General features: G+C 40.9%; 1 protein-coding gene across 8 annotated transcripts in view; it reads right to left on the bottom strand.

The window, feature by feature from the left end:
• LOC148426750 (uncharacterized) overlaps positions 1-14,255 on the bottom strand; it is a 27,617-nt gene extending 13,362 nt beyond the window's left edge. For 7 of the 8 annotated variants that reach the window (XR_015865235.1, XM_088411830.1, XM_088411833.1 and 4 more), the window contains exons 1-21: positions 14,098-14,255; positions 7,436-8,976; positions 7,072-7,332; positions 6,887-6,991; positions 6,507-6,625; positions 6,102-6,320; positions 5,926-6,013; positions 5,536-5,688; positions 4,833-4,930; positions 4,378-4,547; positions 4,189-4,284; positions 3,497-3,679; positions 3,211-3,357; positions 2,321-3,112; positions 1,877-2,071; positions 1,577-1,795; positions 1,229-1,447; positions 933-1,145; positions 658-849; positions 316-549; positions 17-181 (exon numbers count right to left, since the gene is read on the bottom strand). Coding sequence is in view for 7 of the 8 variants with exons in the window: in XM_088411830.1 (XP_088267956.1) it covers positions 17-181; positions 316-549; positions 658-849; positions 933-1,145; positions 1,229-1,447; positions 1,577-1,795; positions 1,877-2,071; positions 2,321-3,112; positions 3,211-3,357; positions 3,497-3,679; positions 4,189-4,284; positions 4,378-4,547; positions 4,833-4,930; positions 5,536-5,688; positions 5,926-6,013; positions 6,102-6,320; positions 6,507-6,625; positions 6,887-6,991; positions 7,072-7,332; positions 7,436-8,968 (5,401 nt within the window). In the remaining variant the exon portion in view is untranslated. The remainder of the gene's footprint in view (positions 1-16; positions 182-315; positions 550-657; positions 850-932; positions 1,146-1,228; positions 1,448-1,576; positions 1,796-1,876; positions 2,072-2,320; positions 3,113-3,210; positions 3,358-3,496; positions 3,680-4,188; positions 4,285-4,377; positions 4,548-4,832; positions 4,931-5,535; positions 5,689-5,925; positions 6,014-6,101; positions 6,321-6,506; positions 6,626-6,886; positions 6,992-7,071; positions 7,333-7,435; positions 8,977-14,097) is intronic. The other variant, XM_088411835.1, reaches the window with a different exon arrangement.

The raw sequence follows: 14,255 nt of genomic DNA, 5'->3' as shown, positions 1-14,255 counted from the left end.
AATTTGAAAGGCATACCTGGTACTTTCATTGAATCTAAAATCACAAACCAGTCATCATCCATCTCTCTTGGCTGCGGTTTGATTTCAACTAACTTCACTGGAAGCCTCATTTCTTCCATGCTGGATTTTTGTTTTGTTGCTTTCACTGTGGTCATGTCAATAATACGCTCAACCACACCAACTGATAGAAAAAAATATGTATATAAAGTAGACTTAAAATTGAACTGGATGTGGTGGTTCTGTATAATAAATTAGTTTTTCATGTGTATGTTAGATTTAAAATTTGTTCATAAAGATACATTTAGGGATGGATACCTGATGCAACAGGAGGTGTCTTTTCTAGGACTGTTTGTTGTTGGAAAAGATCAAACCAATCATCACCATCTTCTCTCCCTGATGTTGGTACAACTGGCCTTATTTCTGAAATTCGTGTCTCATCAAGCCTGGTGTTCTCACCAATTATCACCTCTTTCCAAGTTCTAGTCTCAGTTGTTAACGCCTGCACCTCAAAGGGCTTCCTTATAGCTGGAGTAATTTCAACACGGGCGTCTGGCACAAGCACACAGTCACATGGAAAAAAAAAACCAACGAATACTTCTATTGGCCAAGCAGAGACAAAAAGCTTTGTAGTCAGTGTGCAAAACACAAATGATATACCTGGTAGTAGTATAACTGCCTCATCACGAACGGCTTCAAATATCACAAACCAGTCATCATCATCTCTCTTTGGCTGTGGTTGGGATGGATGCTTTCTCATCTGGTTCAAACCAACCGGTCTCAACTCAAAGTCTTTTACTTCAACCATGAGTCCAACATCTGGATCAATTTTAGCTGCCATCGGTCGAGTAACTATTTCACATGTGAAAATTAGATTCCTCTAGCGTTTTGACATATGTGTGAAAACCACAAAAAAGAAAGTGAGATGTGGATACCTGGGGGAACAAAGGTGGTTTTTCTGGGAACAACATCCAACAGTAGAAACCAGTCGTCTTCAGTTTTTATGACTGATGGGATTATTTTCAACTCTGGATACATTTTATTTGAAGCCTCTTCTTTTTGGAGCATCTCTACAACCTCTACTCTTTCTTCAACCATAATAGAAATGCATTCTTCAGCATGAGCTTGAACATACCCAGCACGGGTCACTTGACAAAAAGAAGGATGTGAAGATATTTAATCAGTGACGGCTCCAAACATTAAGGCAGATCATGTAGGATGTCAGCAATACCTGGCGGTACGAACTGTGGTTCTTTGGTGGAAACATTCAGCAGTAAAAACCAATCGTCATCTATTACTCTCAAACTGGGTGACAGCCTTGTGGCTTTGTTTTGACTCAGATCCTTTATTATTTCTTCCTTTTTGATTATTACATCATTGACGGGTTTGTCTCCAATTTCAACTGTCACGTCAGTCGGAGCGACATCTTTAGCAGGCACATCAACAGCAGCTACAACAAGAAGAAGGACTCTCTCAGGCCCTACACATTGTTGAAGGACTTTTAAATAAAAATGCCAGCAAAGCATAACATGTTTGCTTTAGTAAAGCTGTGAAGCCAAACAAGGGACTTAAGCAATACCTGGTGCTACATAAGTGCTGTCTTTGGAAACTACATCCAGCAACATAAACCAGTCATTGCCTCGATCTTTCACCGGCTGTCTTTGGATTTCTTGAAGATATGTTGGTATCTCTTCCCTTATTTTTGTCTCTTCAAGTAGTACCTGCCTAATTTCCTCGTGCTTTTCAACTACAGACACCGAACTTTCTGCCTCCCTTTGGCTTGGTTCCTTTAAGGTAACTGAACAAAATGCATGATCATAAAAACGAGGCACAAGAAAGCTTAAGTGTTTAGCGAAGCAGCACAGGAACGCAAACGTACCTGGTTTTACATTTCTGGGAACACCATACAGCAATACAAACCAGTCATCTTCTCTTTCTAGAAAGATCTGCGATGATGGAATGTCTTCCACCAGTCGTTCTTCTAGTAAGACCTTTTTATCCACAACTGCTGTAGCCACCGATTTAGATGTGAACAACTCACCCTCATCCAATGAAAGAGGTTTCACTGATGTAACTGAACAGGGTGTAGAAACACAAATAAATTTCTTGGACGTATGTAAGAAACAAAGGTTGCACCCAAGTTCAAAAGGAAGCGAAGCTGGTTGACACTAGCAGAAAGCCACTGATAAGAAATACATTTCAATTTCCATCTACTCCAAAAAGAGCAAGCATCAGGTGAGCAATTGTATTATAGTTAGTGCTACATCTGCAACAAATGTCAGAAGACTTAAATTGATGAATGCAGAATGCCATAATACTGTACCTGATGGTTTGACAATAGGCGTGTATGGAGGACGACCAAAAAGCACGGACCATATATCTTTATCTTTGGCTAGGAAAGATCCTTCTTCAATCTCAGCGCTTTCCTGCAATATTTCGGTCTTCAATCCAATCTCACCGTGCAAGGATGTCTTTTCTGAGATTATCTTTAGAAGTGTATCTTCCATAGCATCAATTCTCTGTGGCCTCTGATCCACAAAAGCAACTCTCTTCTTAGTCCTTACTACTTTCTCATAAGCTACTTGAGAAGAGATATTGACAGGAGGAACAATAAACTTCTCCTTTACCTCATCTTTCCATTCTTCTTCAATCTGACGTAGCTTCTCTCTCAGACTATAATCAAACGGATGCTCAGCTTTTCCTTTTTTAGCATCATTTTCCTCAGGCAAAAGGCCTTTTAAAAATACCTCTTTTATTTGTTCCTCTAATTCATCTCTCTCATCATCATCATTCATCTTATTCACAGTCATCAAAGAATTTTTCAACACAGTCTGTATTACAGATTTACTTTGTTTCTGAATTTCCTCCTCCTTTAGTTGGGTAACTTCTTGTTCCCCTAATTCCTCTTCAATTACGTCCTGGATCCTATCTGACATCACTTCTACTTCTTGGAGCCTCTCTTCTAAATCTCTAACTTTCCTCAGCCTCCTTTCCAAATCTTCCATCTCTTCTAGCTTCTCCACTATTGTCACCATCTCTTCAAGCCTCTCAATAAACTCCTCATCTTCTTGCTCTGTGACACACTCAGACTCCTCATCTGTTACCTGGAGCTGGGCTGCGTGGAAGAAAAGCAGGAATTGAATAGAAAAGCATGATGTAAAAATAAGTGTTCTGTCTCAGTAACAATATAGAATGTCTGCTTGCAAATCATACCATCACTCAGTGATTCAGGCTTATTGACATTCTTATACAAGAACTGGCTGGGGATTTGATCAAAGTAGAGGAACCAATCATGGAGTCGTTCCTGTGCTGGTTGCAATAGCCTGTCAATAGAGCTCTTGTTTTCCAACCTGAGCTTTCCTAACAATATGAGAATACAAATAATTTACATCAAACGAGCAAAAATACAGTAAGACAAAAGCATTAATAAATGCATATTGAGGACACCTGTGGGGAAAAATATGCTCCTGAAGCTAGCAGGCAATACAAATGCTCATACCTGGCTGTTTTACAAAACCAAAAGATGGAGAAAATGGAAAGGGAGGGTCTCGTTCGACCAGGGTCGACCATTCATCTTCCTTTCTTGTCTGTAGCTGTGCATCAGATGAAAGCTCCCACCATGGCCGACTGCCGGCCTGAGTATTCCAGGACTGAATAATTGTCTGTCCAGACTCACCTCTGGCTGTGAAGAGGACATGGTGGCGTGATGCCATTATGTGATGATGCTTGCTGGTGTTTCAAGTTACGTGAAAAACATTTAAGCAAGATCTCGCTGAGTCCATTGAGCGGAGGTTAGTTGAGAAAGCTAAGTGGACTTTTAGCACATATGCTACACCCAAAAGGGTAGTGCTATTTGAAGAAGTCATTGAAGCAGCAACAGTAAGAAAAAGGGGAGCCAAGTTAAGATGATGAGCACACGGGCAAAACAAACATCAAGCTGCAACTTCCGAGAAGGACGAAAAATAAAAATAAAAACAATATCAAGCCTGATCGAGTCAGTGCATTGAGCAGTGACCAAAGACACCCTGGGACCACGCCAGGGTAAAGGCAAAGTGGTTGACTGAACAGGTTATTGAAGTGACATCAAACATGGTAAAGCAGAGATTGGTGCATTAAATGAAACAGTCTATCCATTAGTAAGCGCAATGAACGTAAGGACACAAAGGCAAAGCTCCACATAATTCCAGGTACCTGGAAATTCTAGGAAAGGGTGGGGGCTTTCGGAAACAAGTATCGAGGACCAGGCATCAACCTCACACCTGGTTGATGCTGTGAGGCTCTGGAGAGCTGTTGGGCCCAAAGAAGAGTATCTTTCCGTATCTGTGTTTATTGATGAAACACTTGTGTAGCACAAAGGTAGGGCTCCAAAACAAACAGTACCTCCATCTAAATTGCGGGAGAGGCGTTTGCTTGCAGAGCGTGTGAAGCGGGGAGCAGGGCGGTCGATCATGGAACTGGCTTGCCGGGTCTGGGCCTGGGTGCGCCCGCTGTATCTGAACTTGGAGCCCAGGATGAAGCGACGTGACGAGGGAGGCTCGGTTGTTGAAACCCTGACGAACAGATGCATTTGTTCTACGTTCATTGGCCATCAAAGCAACAAGCCTGGAGACATGATTTAGAATTCCAAAATTGGCAGTGTTGTGTAACTTTGTAAGCAACAACTTTGACCCTTAGATAGTTCGTTCGAAGGTCAGGACAAGTGCACAGTAGCTGGTCAAATGGACACGGAGCCAATTTCACGGATTAGGCTGTAGTTAGCCAATTATGCAGCGGACAGGCATGTGGGCAAGATGAGGGCATGACATTCAAATGGGGCAAGATCAACCTGCTCATACCTGAAGAAGGTGTGATGTTCAACGCAAACTTTCCACAACTTCTTGGAGGCTTTGTAGTTTGGTAGTTTGAACCCAATTGTGCTTTCATACTGCTCTTGCTGTGTGACAAGAAAACCAAACAATTAAGGCAGGGTCAAAAAGGGTCACATTTGGTTGATCACATTAAGTCTGCTACGCAGCATGAAGCGTGACATTTACCCTGGAGCAAGGTTGCATGAGTACATTCTAAAACCCGTGTGGTCAGAGCGGCGGCTAAATTTTATTTCAGTAAAAAAATAAAATAAAATAATAATAATAAAAGTACAACTACTATATGAATACTTTATATTGCCTCACTAAAAAGTAAGAGTAAAGTTTTAAGTTTTGGGAGTGTGATCTGATTTACAGAGAAGTCCCAGTCATGATATTCTCCTGTAATTCAGCCTATTCCTTTGTATCAAGGGTTGTGTCTAAGCAAGAGAATAAGGTTAATTGCACCCTCCCCAAACACATTTGACAATATTGGAAAAAGTCTTTATGTACAGTACTCTTCTGCGCACACAAGGACTTTGTAGGGTCACTCAAATGAGTCAAAGTTTACAGATAACAACAAATATCAATTACAGTGGACCAAAAAAATAATTGGCTGGGTCTCAAAGATACACTAACAAACAAACTCTATAATTAAGCAGAGGAACAAATAAAAATGTGTATTTTGATTTACTTCAGATGGACGGATCTTAATGAAGAAGCTGCTGCGTTTGTATGAGATCTTGAGAACTTTTGGCCAAGGGAAACGGTTGATTCTCAGTTTGTCCTTATACACCATCAAACCACCAGAACAAACTCCGAGTGTAATGTCAACGCCATCGAGATCCTGCAAAAGCACAAACACACTGGTCTCAGTGATGCAAGAAATTACAAAATCTTGCATTTTCAACTTTCGTCCACTGAAGGGCAGACTTTCAAACACGACGAGGTCGAGCAGTTCCAAAGTGACTTCAGTGAGATTACAGACATCAATTTCATTTTGTAATCGAAATGTGATTTGTAGTTTGTGTGTTCATCAGCCATTCTCATCAAGCCATTAAACTTGTTTGGCACCAGGTCGTACCTTGGCTTGGTGAAGGTCCACACCATACATAGCAAGTTTCTTGGCATTTTCCAGGAACAGCATGTCTGCTTGGGCTGGAGTCATAGACCTTCCACAGAAAGAGGCAATGGGTTATGAATCAAATTTTGTAAAACCAGTTCCGATTCTTCAGGTTTTTAAACCTTCTGGAGGCTTACCTATAAGTACGATGTAACTCCATCACCTTTTCCTCCAGCTCTTTGCTCTGTCCAGGAGCAAGGCTAAGATCTTTAACGTAGTCAGCTCCGTGAAATTCCGGATCATAATCACCAAGCTCTGACTGTGCTGTGTAAGAGCCCAGCAGGGATAGGGTGACAAAGGAACACGGAAGAACCCCACGCATGATGTCCTTCCTTAGTTGGAGACACAGGTAGTACCTGGAAAAGAGCCGAGATTATAATATATCAAACACTAACAGGTCAGTTCACATTTTTGGGGCAAAAAAATACATTTGTCTCCACTTAGGAGGATCACTAATTTCATGCACTATATCCTCACTATAAAACCTAGAGCCCAGAGACTGTTTCATAAAAGCTTAAACAGTGCACCAAAGTAAAATTCACCTGGTGAGGTCTTCAGTAAGCTGTGCCGGGTCAGGAGGATAGAACTTTATGTTGAATGTAAACTCATAGACAGCACCTGGCACCTGTTTCCGGATTTCCTTGCCGGGTTCCAGCCATGTCTGATGAAGGAAAATGTAACCTCTCAGTAATTCACAATACATTTAGCAAACACTTTAAATTGTTGCCAGATGTAATAGATTTAATTCGGAAGAAAGAAATTGTTTTGCTTTATTTTACTCATGTTATAAATATTCCAAACCCCAGATAAGATTTATTTTTCGTGAATGACATTTGTACACTTAGGCCCTTAGGTTAGGTCTTTTCTCATAAGCGAGTGGCACACCAACAAAATTCAAATGAGAGTTAAGCTTTAAACTGACCTTGCTGGTTGGTGTTTCCCAGTGAGCAAGGCCAAAGTAATCTTTCTCCAGCAGGTTGAGGTTGTCGCACACTTTATTGATGAGTTCCTGTCCTTTAGCGTGTTTCTAAATGAGAAGATTGCATCTCTCAGAAAGGAAAAACCAAAAAGTTGTGAGCATTCTGTACATTGTGTGTGTTGGCTTACGTCAAGCTCACACTCGTACTGAGTGTCATCCAGCAAAGTAACTTTGCACTGAATTGTTTTCTGTCGTTTGGAGCCTTTGGCATCATCACCCTTCTTGTCTGTCCTCTTTTCTTTAGGAGGCTTTTCCTCCTTGGGCTCCTCATCTCCCTTTGCTTCCTTCTCCTCTGTTTCTTTCTTCACCGCACCCTCCTCCTCTTCCACTACTGCAACATCTGGATCCTCCTTGATTGCTGCTTCTTCCTTGGGTTCCTCTGGAGCTGGCTGGGAGAAGGAGAAAAATTGAAAAGATTTATGCATATGCAAGTATGAATATTGGGGCTTAGTAACATGAATATGCATTCAAATCTGCGGTTTTTGCACCGACCTGCATTTCTGCACTGCTGAGTGAGTGCTGATCAGGAGGTTGTTCAGTTTCGGGCTCAGTTTTAAGTTCAGGCTCTGGAGCAGCAATTGGTGCTTTCACACGGGCCTCACTTGAACTTTCTTCCTTCTTTCCTTTTTTCACTTTTTCCTTTTTCTTCCCTTTGTCTTCTTCCTGTTTCTCCTCTGCCTTCTTCGTGCCCTTCTCCTCTTCCTTCTTTTTGGGCTCTTTTGATTTGTCCTCTTCTTTTTTGGGGGCCTCTTTTAATTTCACCTCTTCTTTCTTTTTTGCCTCCTTGGATTTCTCCTCTTCTTTCTTTTTGACCTCCCTTAAAGATTCCTCTTCTTTCTTTTTGGTGTCCTTCAGTTTTTCTTCTTTCTTTTTGGCCTCCTTCAATTTCTCCTCCTCTTTCTTCTTTGACTCCTTCAATTTTTCCTCCTCTTTCTTTTTGGCCTCCTTCAATTTTTCCTCCTCTTTCTTTTTGGCCTCCTTCAGTTTTTCCTCCTCTCTCTTTTTAGCCTCCTTCAGTTTTTCCTCCTCTCTCTTTTTTAATTTCTCCTCCTTCACCTTCTCCTCCTCCTCCTTCTTTTTAGCCCTTTCCTCCTCTTTCTTCTTTGCTTTTTCAGCTTCTTTTGCCTTCTCTTCCTCCCTCTTTTTCTCTTTCTCCTCTTCCTTTTTCTTTGCCTTTTCTTCTTCTTCTGCTTTTTTCTTTGCTTTTTCTTCTTCCTTTTTCTTCACCCTTTCTTCTTTTTCTTTTTTCTTTGCAACCCGTTTATCAACTTTTTCCTCCTCTTTGGTCTCCTTTTCCGGCTCTGTTTCAGTAGCTTTATCTTCTGTCCTTTTCTCTCCTCTTCCCTCCAATTTTTCTTCTTCTATTTCTACAGCGTTCTCTACCTGTGCATCTTCTTTTTGCTCTTCTTCTGTCTCCTCTTCTTTCTTCTTGTCTTGCTCCACTTCTTGTTTCTCCTCAGCAGTTGTCAACTTCTCTGCATCCTTGTCCTCTGTTTTCTTCTTGGTTTCTTTCTTTTTCTTCTTACTACCCTTCTTCTCAATTTTCTCTGGCTCAGTCTTTTTTTCCTCTTTTTGTTGTTTTTCTTCACTCTGTTTTACCTCTTTTGGATCCGATTTCTCCTCTGGGAGAACATCCTTCTCTTCAGTTTTTACTTTTTCTTCTTCAGCTTTCTCACCCTGTTCTACTTTGTCCTCTTTTTCTTCCCTTGCTTTTTCAGCCTCAAAGCCCTCACCTTCTGAGCACTGCGAGCGACGTTTAAGAAAAGAGGAAAAGAGTCGAGAGAGGCCTTTGCCAGCAGAAGTTCTGGTGCGAGGCTTCAGCTGCTCTTCCTCGGGAGAGGAAGTTGCATCGGCAGTGCCAGGCTCGGCAGCCTGTCCCTGCGCCTTCTTGCTTGATTGTTCTCCCTCTGGCTCTGACACTGCTGCCTCTGGACTTTGCTTATTCTCAGGTTCGGGTTCAGCTGCACTAGCCTTCTGCTTGCCTTCAGTATCCGCCTCGCTCACGGCACTTGCCTCTGTTGTCATGGTAGCCACTGCGATGGAGAACAAGAGCCCAGTCAAAAATGTAGACATAGGTCACAATACTTTTCAGAAAGTGACAGAGCACAACAGTGCTGCACTTGGAACACAACAAACAAGATTAGGATCAATGGACTATAATCTTCTGTGTCGTAAACATGCGTAATTCTGTTTGGCAAACATAAGCAATAAATAGAAACACTATACCAAACAAGTATGCATATAACATTAGTCAGTTAAAAAAAAATAAACAAACAAAGAAAAACACATTTTTCACAAAAATAACCAAATCATGCTTTCAAAGTTTCATATATTTGTGCAGCACAACAACATTTGCCTCTTTTGTGTCTTCATAGCATTCAGATATTGCATTACTATCACCAATTAAGCAATCCTCTGTGGTTTTATGTTGTTTCTTTCCCCTTTCAGTGGCATTAAGCCAACTGTCAACCACAGACTATATTCACAGTACATACTCAAGCCTAGATATCCTGCAATGCACGCACATGCACAGAACCCTACAATAGCTGTCCTTGTTTGATGGTATGATGAATATCACAATATGGCCTGTTACGGACTCATTAAATCTTACGAATACAGAGAAGGCTTTCTACACTGTGTAGGTGCCTATTAGCGTCGCTTGTACCATCTGCACCAACATTTACACACTAACCTGTGTAGTTCTATCGTCTCACATACCAGAAGTGTTTGATGACAAGGAAGCATGCAATAAAAGCATACAAACCCTAAATGCCAGTGAGGACTGTTTAGGAAAAAATGTATAGACTATTGAATAAATGTAATGTTTTGATACAAAACACACAACACAGTATTTCACATTTCTACTTCAAAGCCCCACCAACTATCTCAAGATACTGGTGGTAAACAAGCTACTATCCAGTCCAGTTATTTAACACATATAACCCTGGATAATTTGAAAATGAAAACTGCTGAAAATGAAACCCCCAAAAAGCCAAACGGCAACTGTGCACTTGACCGCACTTGACAGCAAAGCAGCCTTACAGTTTAATGAACAGGACTTTGTTGGGGTTGTGGAGAGGACAGATTTACACATATTTAGAAAGGTCTTACTTGCTGATTAAAGCCTTTGACTGGCTGAAATAAACTTCAAGCATTATGCAATCACGCAACCTCTGCTGGCTGAGAAAGCTCCCTTACAGTAGCAATACACCTCGTCTGAACAATGTCTTGCCTAATTGGTCAGTGACGTTGCTGTGTTCATGTCTATTGCATGAGTTCAAGGCTCCCTCTGCCGCGTATGAACTAAGGGGGGAGGGCAGATGCTCAGCAGGCAGACAGAAGGGCAGGCCAATCTTCCAGATGTACAGGGTTGCCCCAAAGGGTGCAAGCTTTGGCCTACTATACCATGCATGCACCTCCCACTGGAAATGCAGGAGAGGAGGGAGGACACACACACACACAATAAAATCCTCTTTAGTCCTCCATTGTTTGTGTCCAGTGACCAATAACTACACTGCACTCTATAACTAATCCTGAGTACCCTTCCCCCCAAGAGACCCCCCATAGGCCTTTTCCCTAGGTCATCTCTCTCTCTATCACACACACGCAGCTATGCATCAGTGATCACAGCCTCCACTGGGTCTTTTAATGCTCTGTCATCTCAATTCTGATTGTCAGGAAGCAGACACACTCGTAATGGAACAGCTGAGCTTGTCCTGCTGCCTCCACCATTTTGAGTTGCATATTTAACATCTCAGCTATAGGCCAGCTGAGCAGGGGAAGCCTCCATCACTTGACTGATGGAGATAACAGGAGTCGTGTTGATTAAATGCAGTGCAGTACCTTCTTTGTTTTTACTTGCACCACAGAGCTAATGAAATAAATACCATGGCGCTGTAAAGAAAAAGGCTGCCCTCAATAGTACATAATTAGTCTCTCTAATGAGGTAAATTATAGATGAAGTAGGCCACCCTCTAGCAAGAATTAGTTGAGTTAATTCTTACGACAGGAACCCTGTGTTTGAAATGTCCTGCAGAACTGAAATTATTCTTTCTATTTTGTCGATCACACTTGTAGAGTAGATTGGATAATTGCCTTTTGCTGCCAATTCATCCAATTTGCCTTCCAAAATAAAATGAAATGTTAAATTTTAAACTACATCTCATGTTGTATGTCACTGACACTTTAGAGTTGCTCTGACATTGTGTACAAAGGTGAGATGAAGCGAGACAGGAGGGCTGAATGAGGAAGAGGAGGAGGTATGGTATATAAATAGCTGTGTGTGCTCAGGATGCTCGGACTCATTAGTTAGCCTTTACTGACGAGCTCACATCTATTTATGTTCACAGCATTCTGCAGCACATGGCACGCATATGCACATATGCACCCATGCTTGCGCCAACTGCATTAATTTCTATAGCAATTAATGCTAATGTTCCCATCTCGCAAACATGAATACATGAATTAGAATGGTGATGCATGCCCTGAACATACAGCTTGTCAATTTAAAGTAAGGAAAGCATTTTACCTTGCCACCAGGAGTAGGCTTAAGGAATTAGCAAGAGTTTAGGGTTAATCAGGTCCAAGTTACTGAGTGAGATTATCTATACTAACCTGCCTCCACTGCCCAACTCACTGTCACCATTAGCGATAGACCATCATGTTTTTTGGGAGACCGATACAGATCAAACCGGAAAATGTTGTCCTAAAAAAATACTGATGCCTGCGTTTGCTTTGTTGAAAGTGTTTATTGAACAATTTTTCAGATTTGCAAATTGTTTTTTGGTTTTTTTTTTGTTTAATGTTAGAAAATAGACAGTTGTTTTAAAATCCCTTTAAAACTTCAGGGAACTCCCAGGGAGCTAAAATGAGAACAAATAATAGTTTTCAAAATAATTTTTGAAGTAATTTCAAAATAACTGTAATTTTAAAACTTTCCCTTATATATTGTGTTATTTTCCAACAAAAATGTATGTGAAATAAATGGCTCCCAGAAGTTGAAAAAAGTTTCAATTGATAAACTATTAGCTGTCATTTTTATTTTATTTATTTTTTTAAAGGCTGAGGTCGATATTTAACGAATTTCAGAATGTCGATGCAGACAATCGTGCCGGCCGATAATCAGTCTATCCTTGATATCCACAGACTGGGATTTACATTCAGACCTACTAGGTGTGAGGATGCTGCTTCAGTATGTGTTCAAAAGATGTGCGCTGGTGAGGACTGTCAGAGACAATCAGCTGTCATGAGTCATGGGTTTACAGGCTCTGCCCTCCCGGCTAAAAACCAACAGATTAAAAAAAAAAAAAAAAACAGCTAAAAATCACTATTTTTGTCTGAAGACCACACTCCTTATATTAGACTTGCTCAGTCAACACATAAAGTACACAGATGCTGACATACATGCAAACAAGTACATTTGTAGACTGGACTAAATGTTAACTTAGCGCAAACAAACCTGCCTAAGGACTTTAGCAATAGTTACTACATGAGGATTGACTATAAAAGCTATTAGCCATTTGTTTTATAAATCAAAAAAAAAAGACTGTAACAATGAAATCTGTAGAGCAATTAGTGCGAATAGACACAATTAGGTGGAGAAAACTGTGAATGGGTACAGTAAACCAAGGTCATTGTGAGACATTACAGCCATTTTAATATTGGATTCAAAGTTACCAAGGGTTGCTTCAGTGTTAACATATCCAAATCCAGTTCCCAATGAATCGATTCACACAGATGGCAAGTGCTGCTGATAGTGTAACATGAACCACCATGGGAAATGAATGAAGCGGCCTGATTGATTTTTGTATGGTTGCTCTGTAAGTGATTCCAAAACCATTTCCAACATCGGCTCAGTTTGCTAGAACGGTGTGTACAAAACTGCAGAGGTAAAAGGCTTCCAAACATGAAAAAAAAAAAAGTTCAGATATGGTTTAACAAAAAACAAATAGTACCAGTATAGACTTGTTCAATTCATGACAGAGTATATCCATTTGGAACACAATGTTGAAAACGTAGTAAATTCCTGTCATTCACAAGGAATGGGCCAAGCATTTGGAGTTTGTTTATTTAGCACAACACAGTAGTAGTCTAACTGCCCAAACGCATCATAACCCCCAAAAGAGGATTAACAGCACCAAGCTCAGATGGGACCTCAATAACCTCACTCTTACAAAGCAGAGCAACAAACATTGTTCATTATCACTGCTGATTCAGCACTACACTGGAGACCCCGAGCAATGGAGTCCCATCATTGTCATTTTACTTATCCTCGCTGTTTACTCTTGGTGCTGGATGAACCACATGAACCCTGACTGCTTCTGCCTCATCCTGCTCACGTGATATGCGCAGCTTCATGAAAGATTATCAGTCTATATTTATCCAGCAGTATCATCAATGGAGATGAGGCTTATTGGACGGTTGTTGCTTACGTGTTTTATACAGGCACCTTTTTTTAATATTCTGCGCCAAGTTAGGCTGAGCATTTTAACACAACTCCCCTCTTGGGGTGAAAGCAAGTCAAGCAGAAAATTTAATTCAATAGCACAGGCATCTTTAAGACAGCGTGAAGAACAACTGCACGACAAATAAGTGTCATATGGAATAATCGTTATATAAAATGGGGGAATAATAGATCAATACAGTCTAACTGCATTGATACCATCATGTTAATAGTTTACGATGGGGTAGATGTTTTAGAGTGAATTGTCCATTTTATTTTACCAAAACCCTTAAGTATTGCTTTCAACTTCAATGTATTAAACGATGCTGAGAAAAAAAGAAGAAAAAACGCAAATTACTCAGCAATTGCATGTATGTTACGAGGGAGTGAAAACATGCGCTCGCAGCAATGTTAACCCTAAACTCAGGATCAGACAGCGACTACTCAGATTTGTGATGTTCCTTGTCTGGCTAATTTCATTCCGGAAAATAAACAATTCATTGATATTTTTAAAGCCCAGTGCAGCAATACAACATGGGTAGGATTTTTATTTGGAACTTTTATCACAAAGCGCAACTATAGGCGGTCTGCGCTGCACCACCGTGCGGCGGCTATTTAAACCATCTGAGTACGAAAATGGCGCCGAATGTGCGGCAAACCAAAATAAACAACAAACCCTTTGCATCAGCGTCATCGGTGCATGTGGACTCACCTACTGCGATTTGCGCATCAATGTGGAAGTGCAAAGAAGAAGTTAAAAAAAAAAGATAAAATCCCCTATTCGGCACGTTCAGATAAGGAACAATGTTGCGGATCCTCACATGCTTTGTTGTGCTGGAGGTGTCCGACGCTCGTAAAGGGGCGGAGCTT

This window comes from Hippichthys cyanospilos, chromosome 3, assembly GCF_059441005.1.
Source record: "Hippichthys cyanospilos isolate Australia breed blue-spotted pipefish chromosome 3, RoL_Hcya_1.0, whole genome shotgun sequence".
NCBI lineage: Eukaryota > Metazoa > Chordata > Actinopteri > Syngnathiformes > Syngnathidae > Hippichthys > Hippichthys cyanospilos.
The sequence above is the reverse complement of the archived record's forward strand: the minus strand, read 5'-3'. Positions and strand labels throughout refer to the sequence as shown.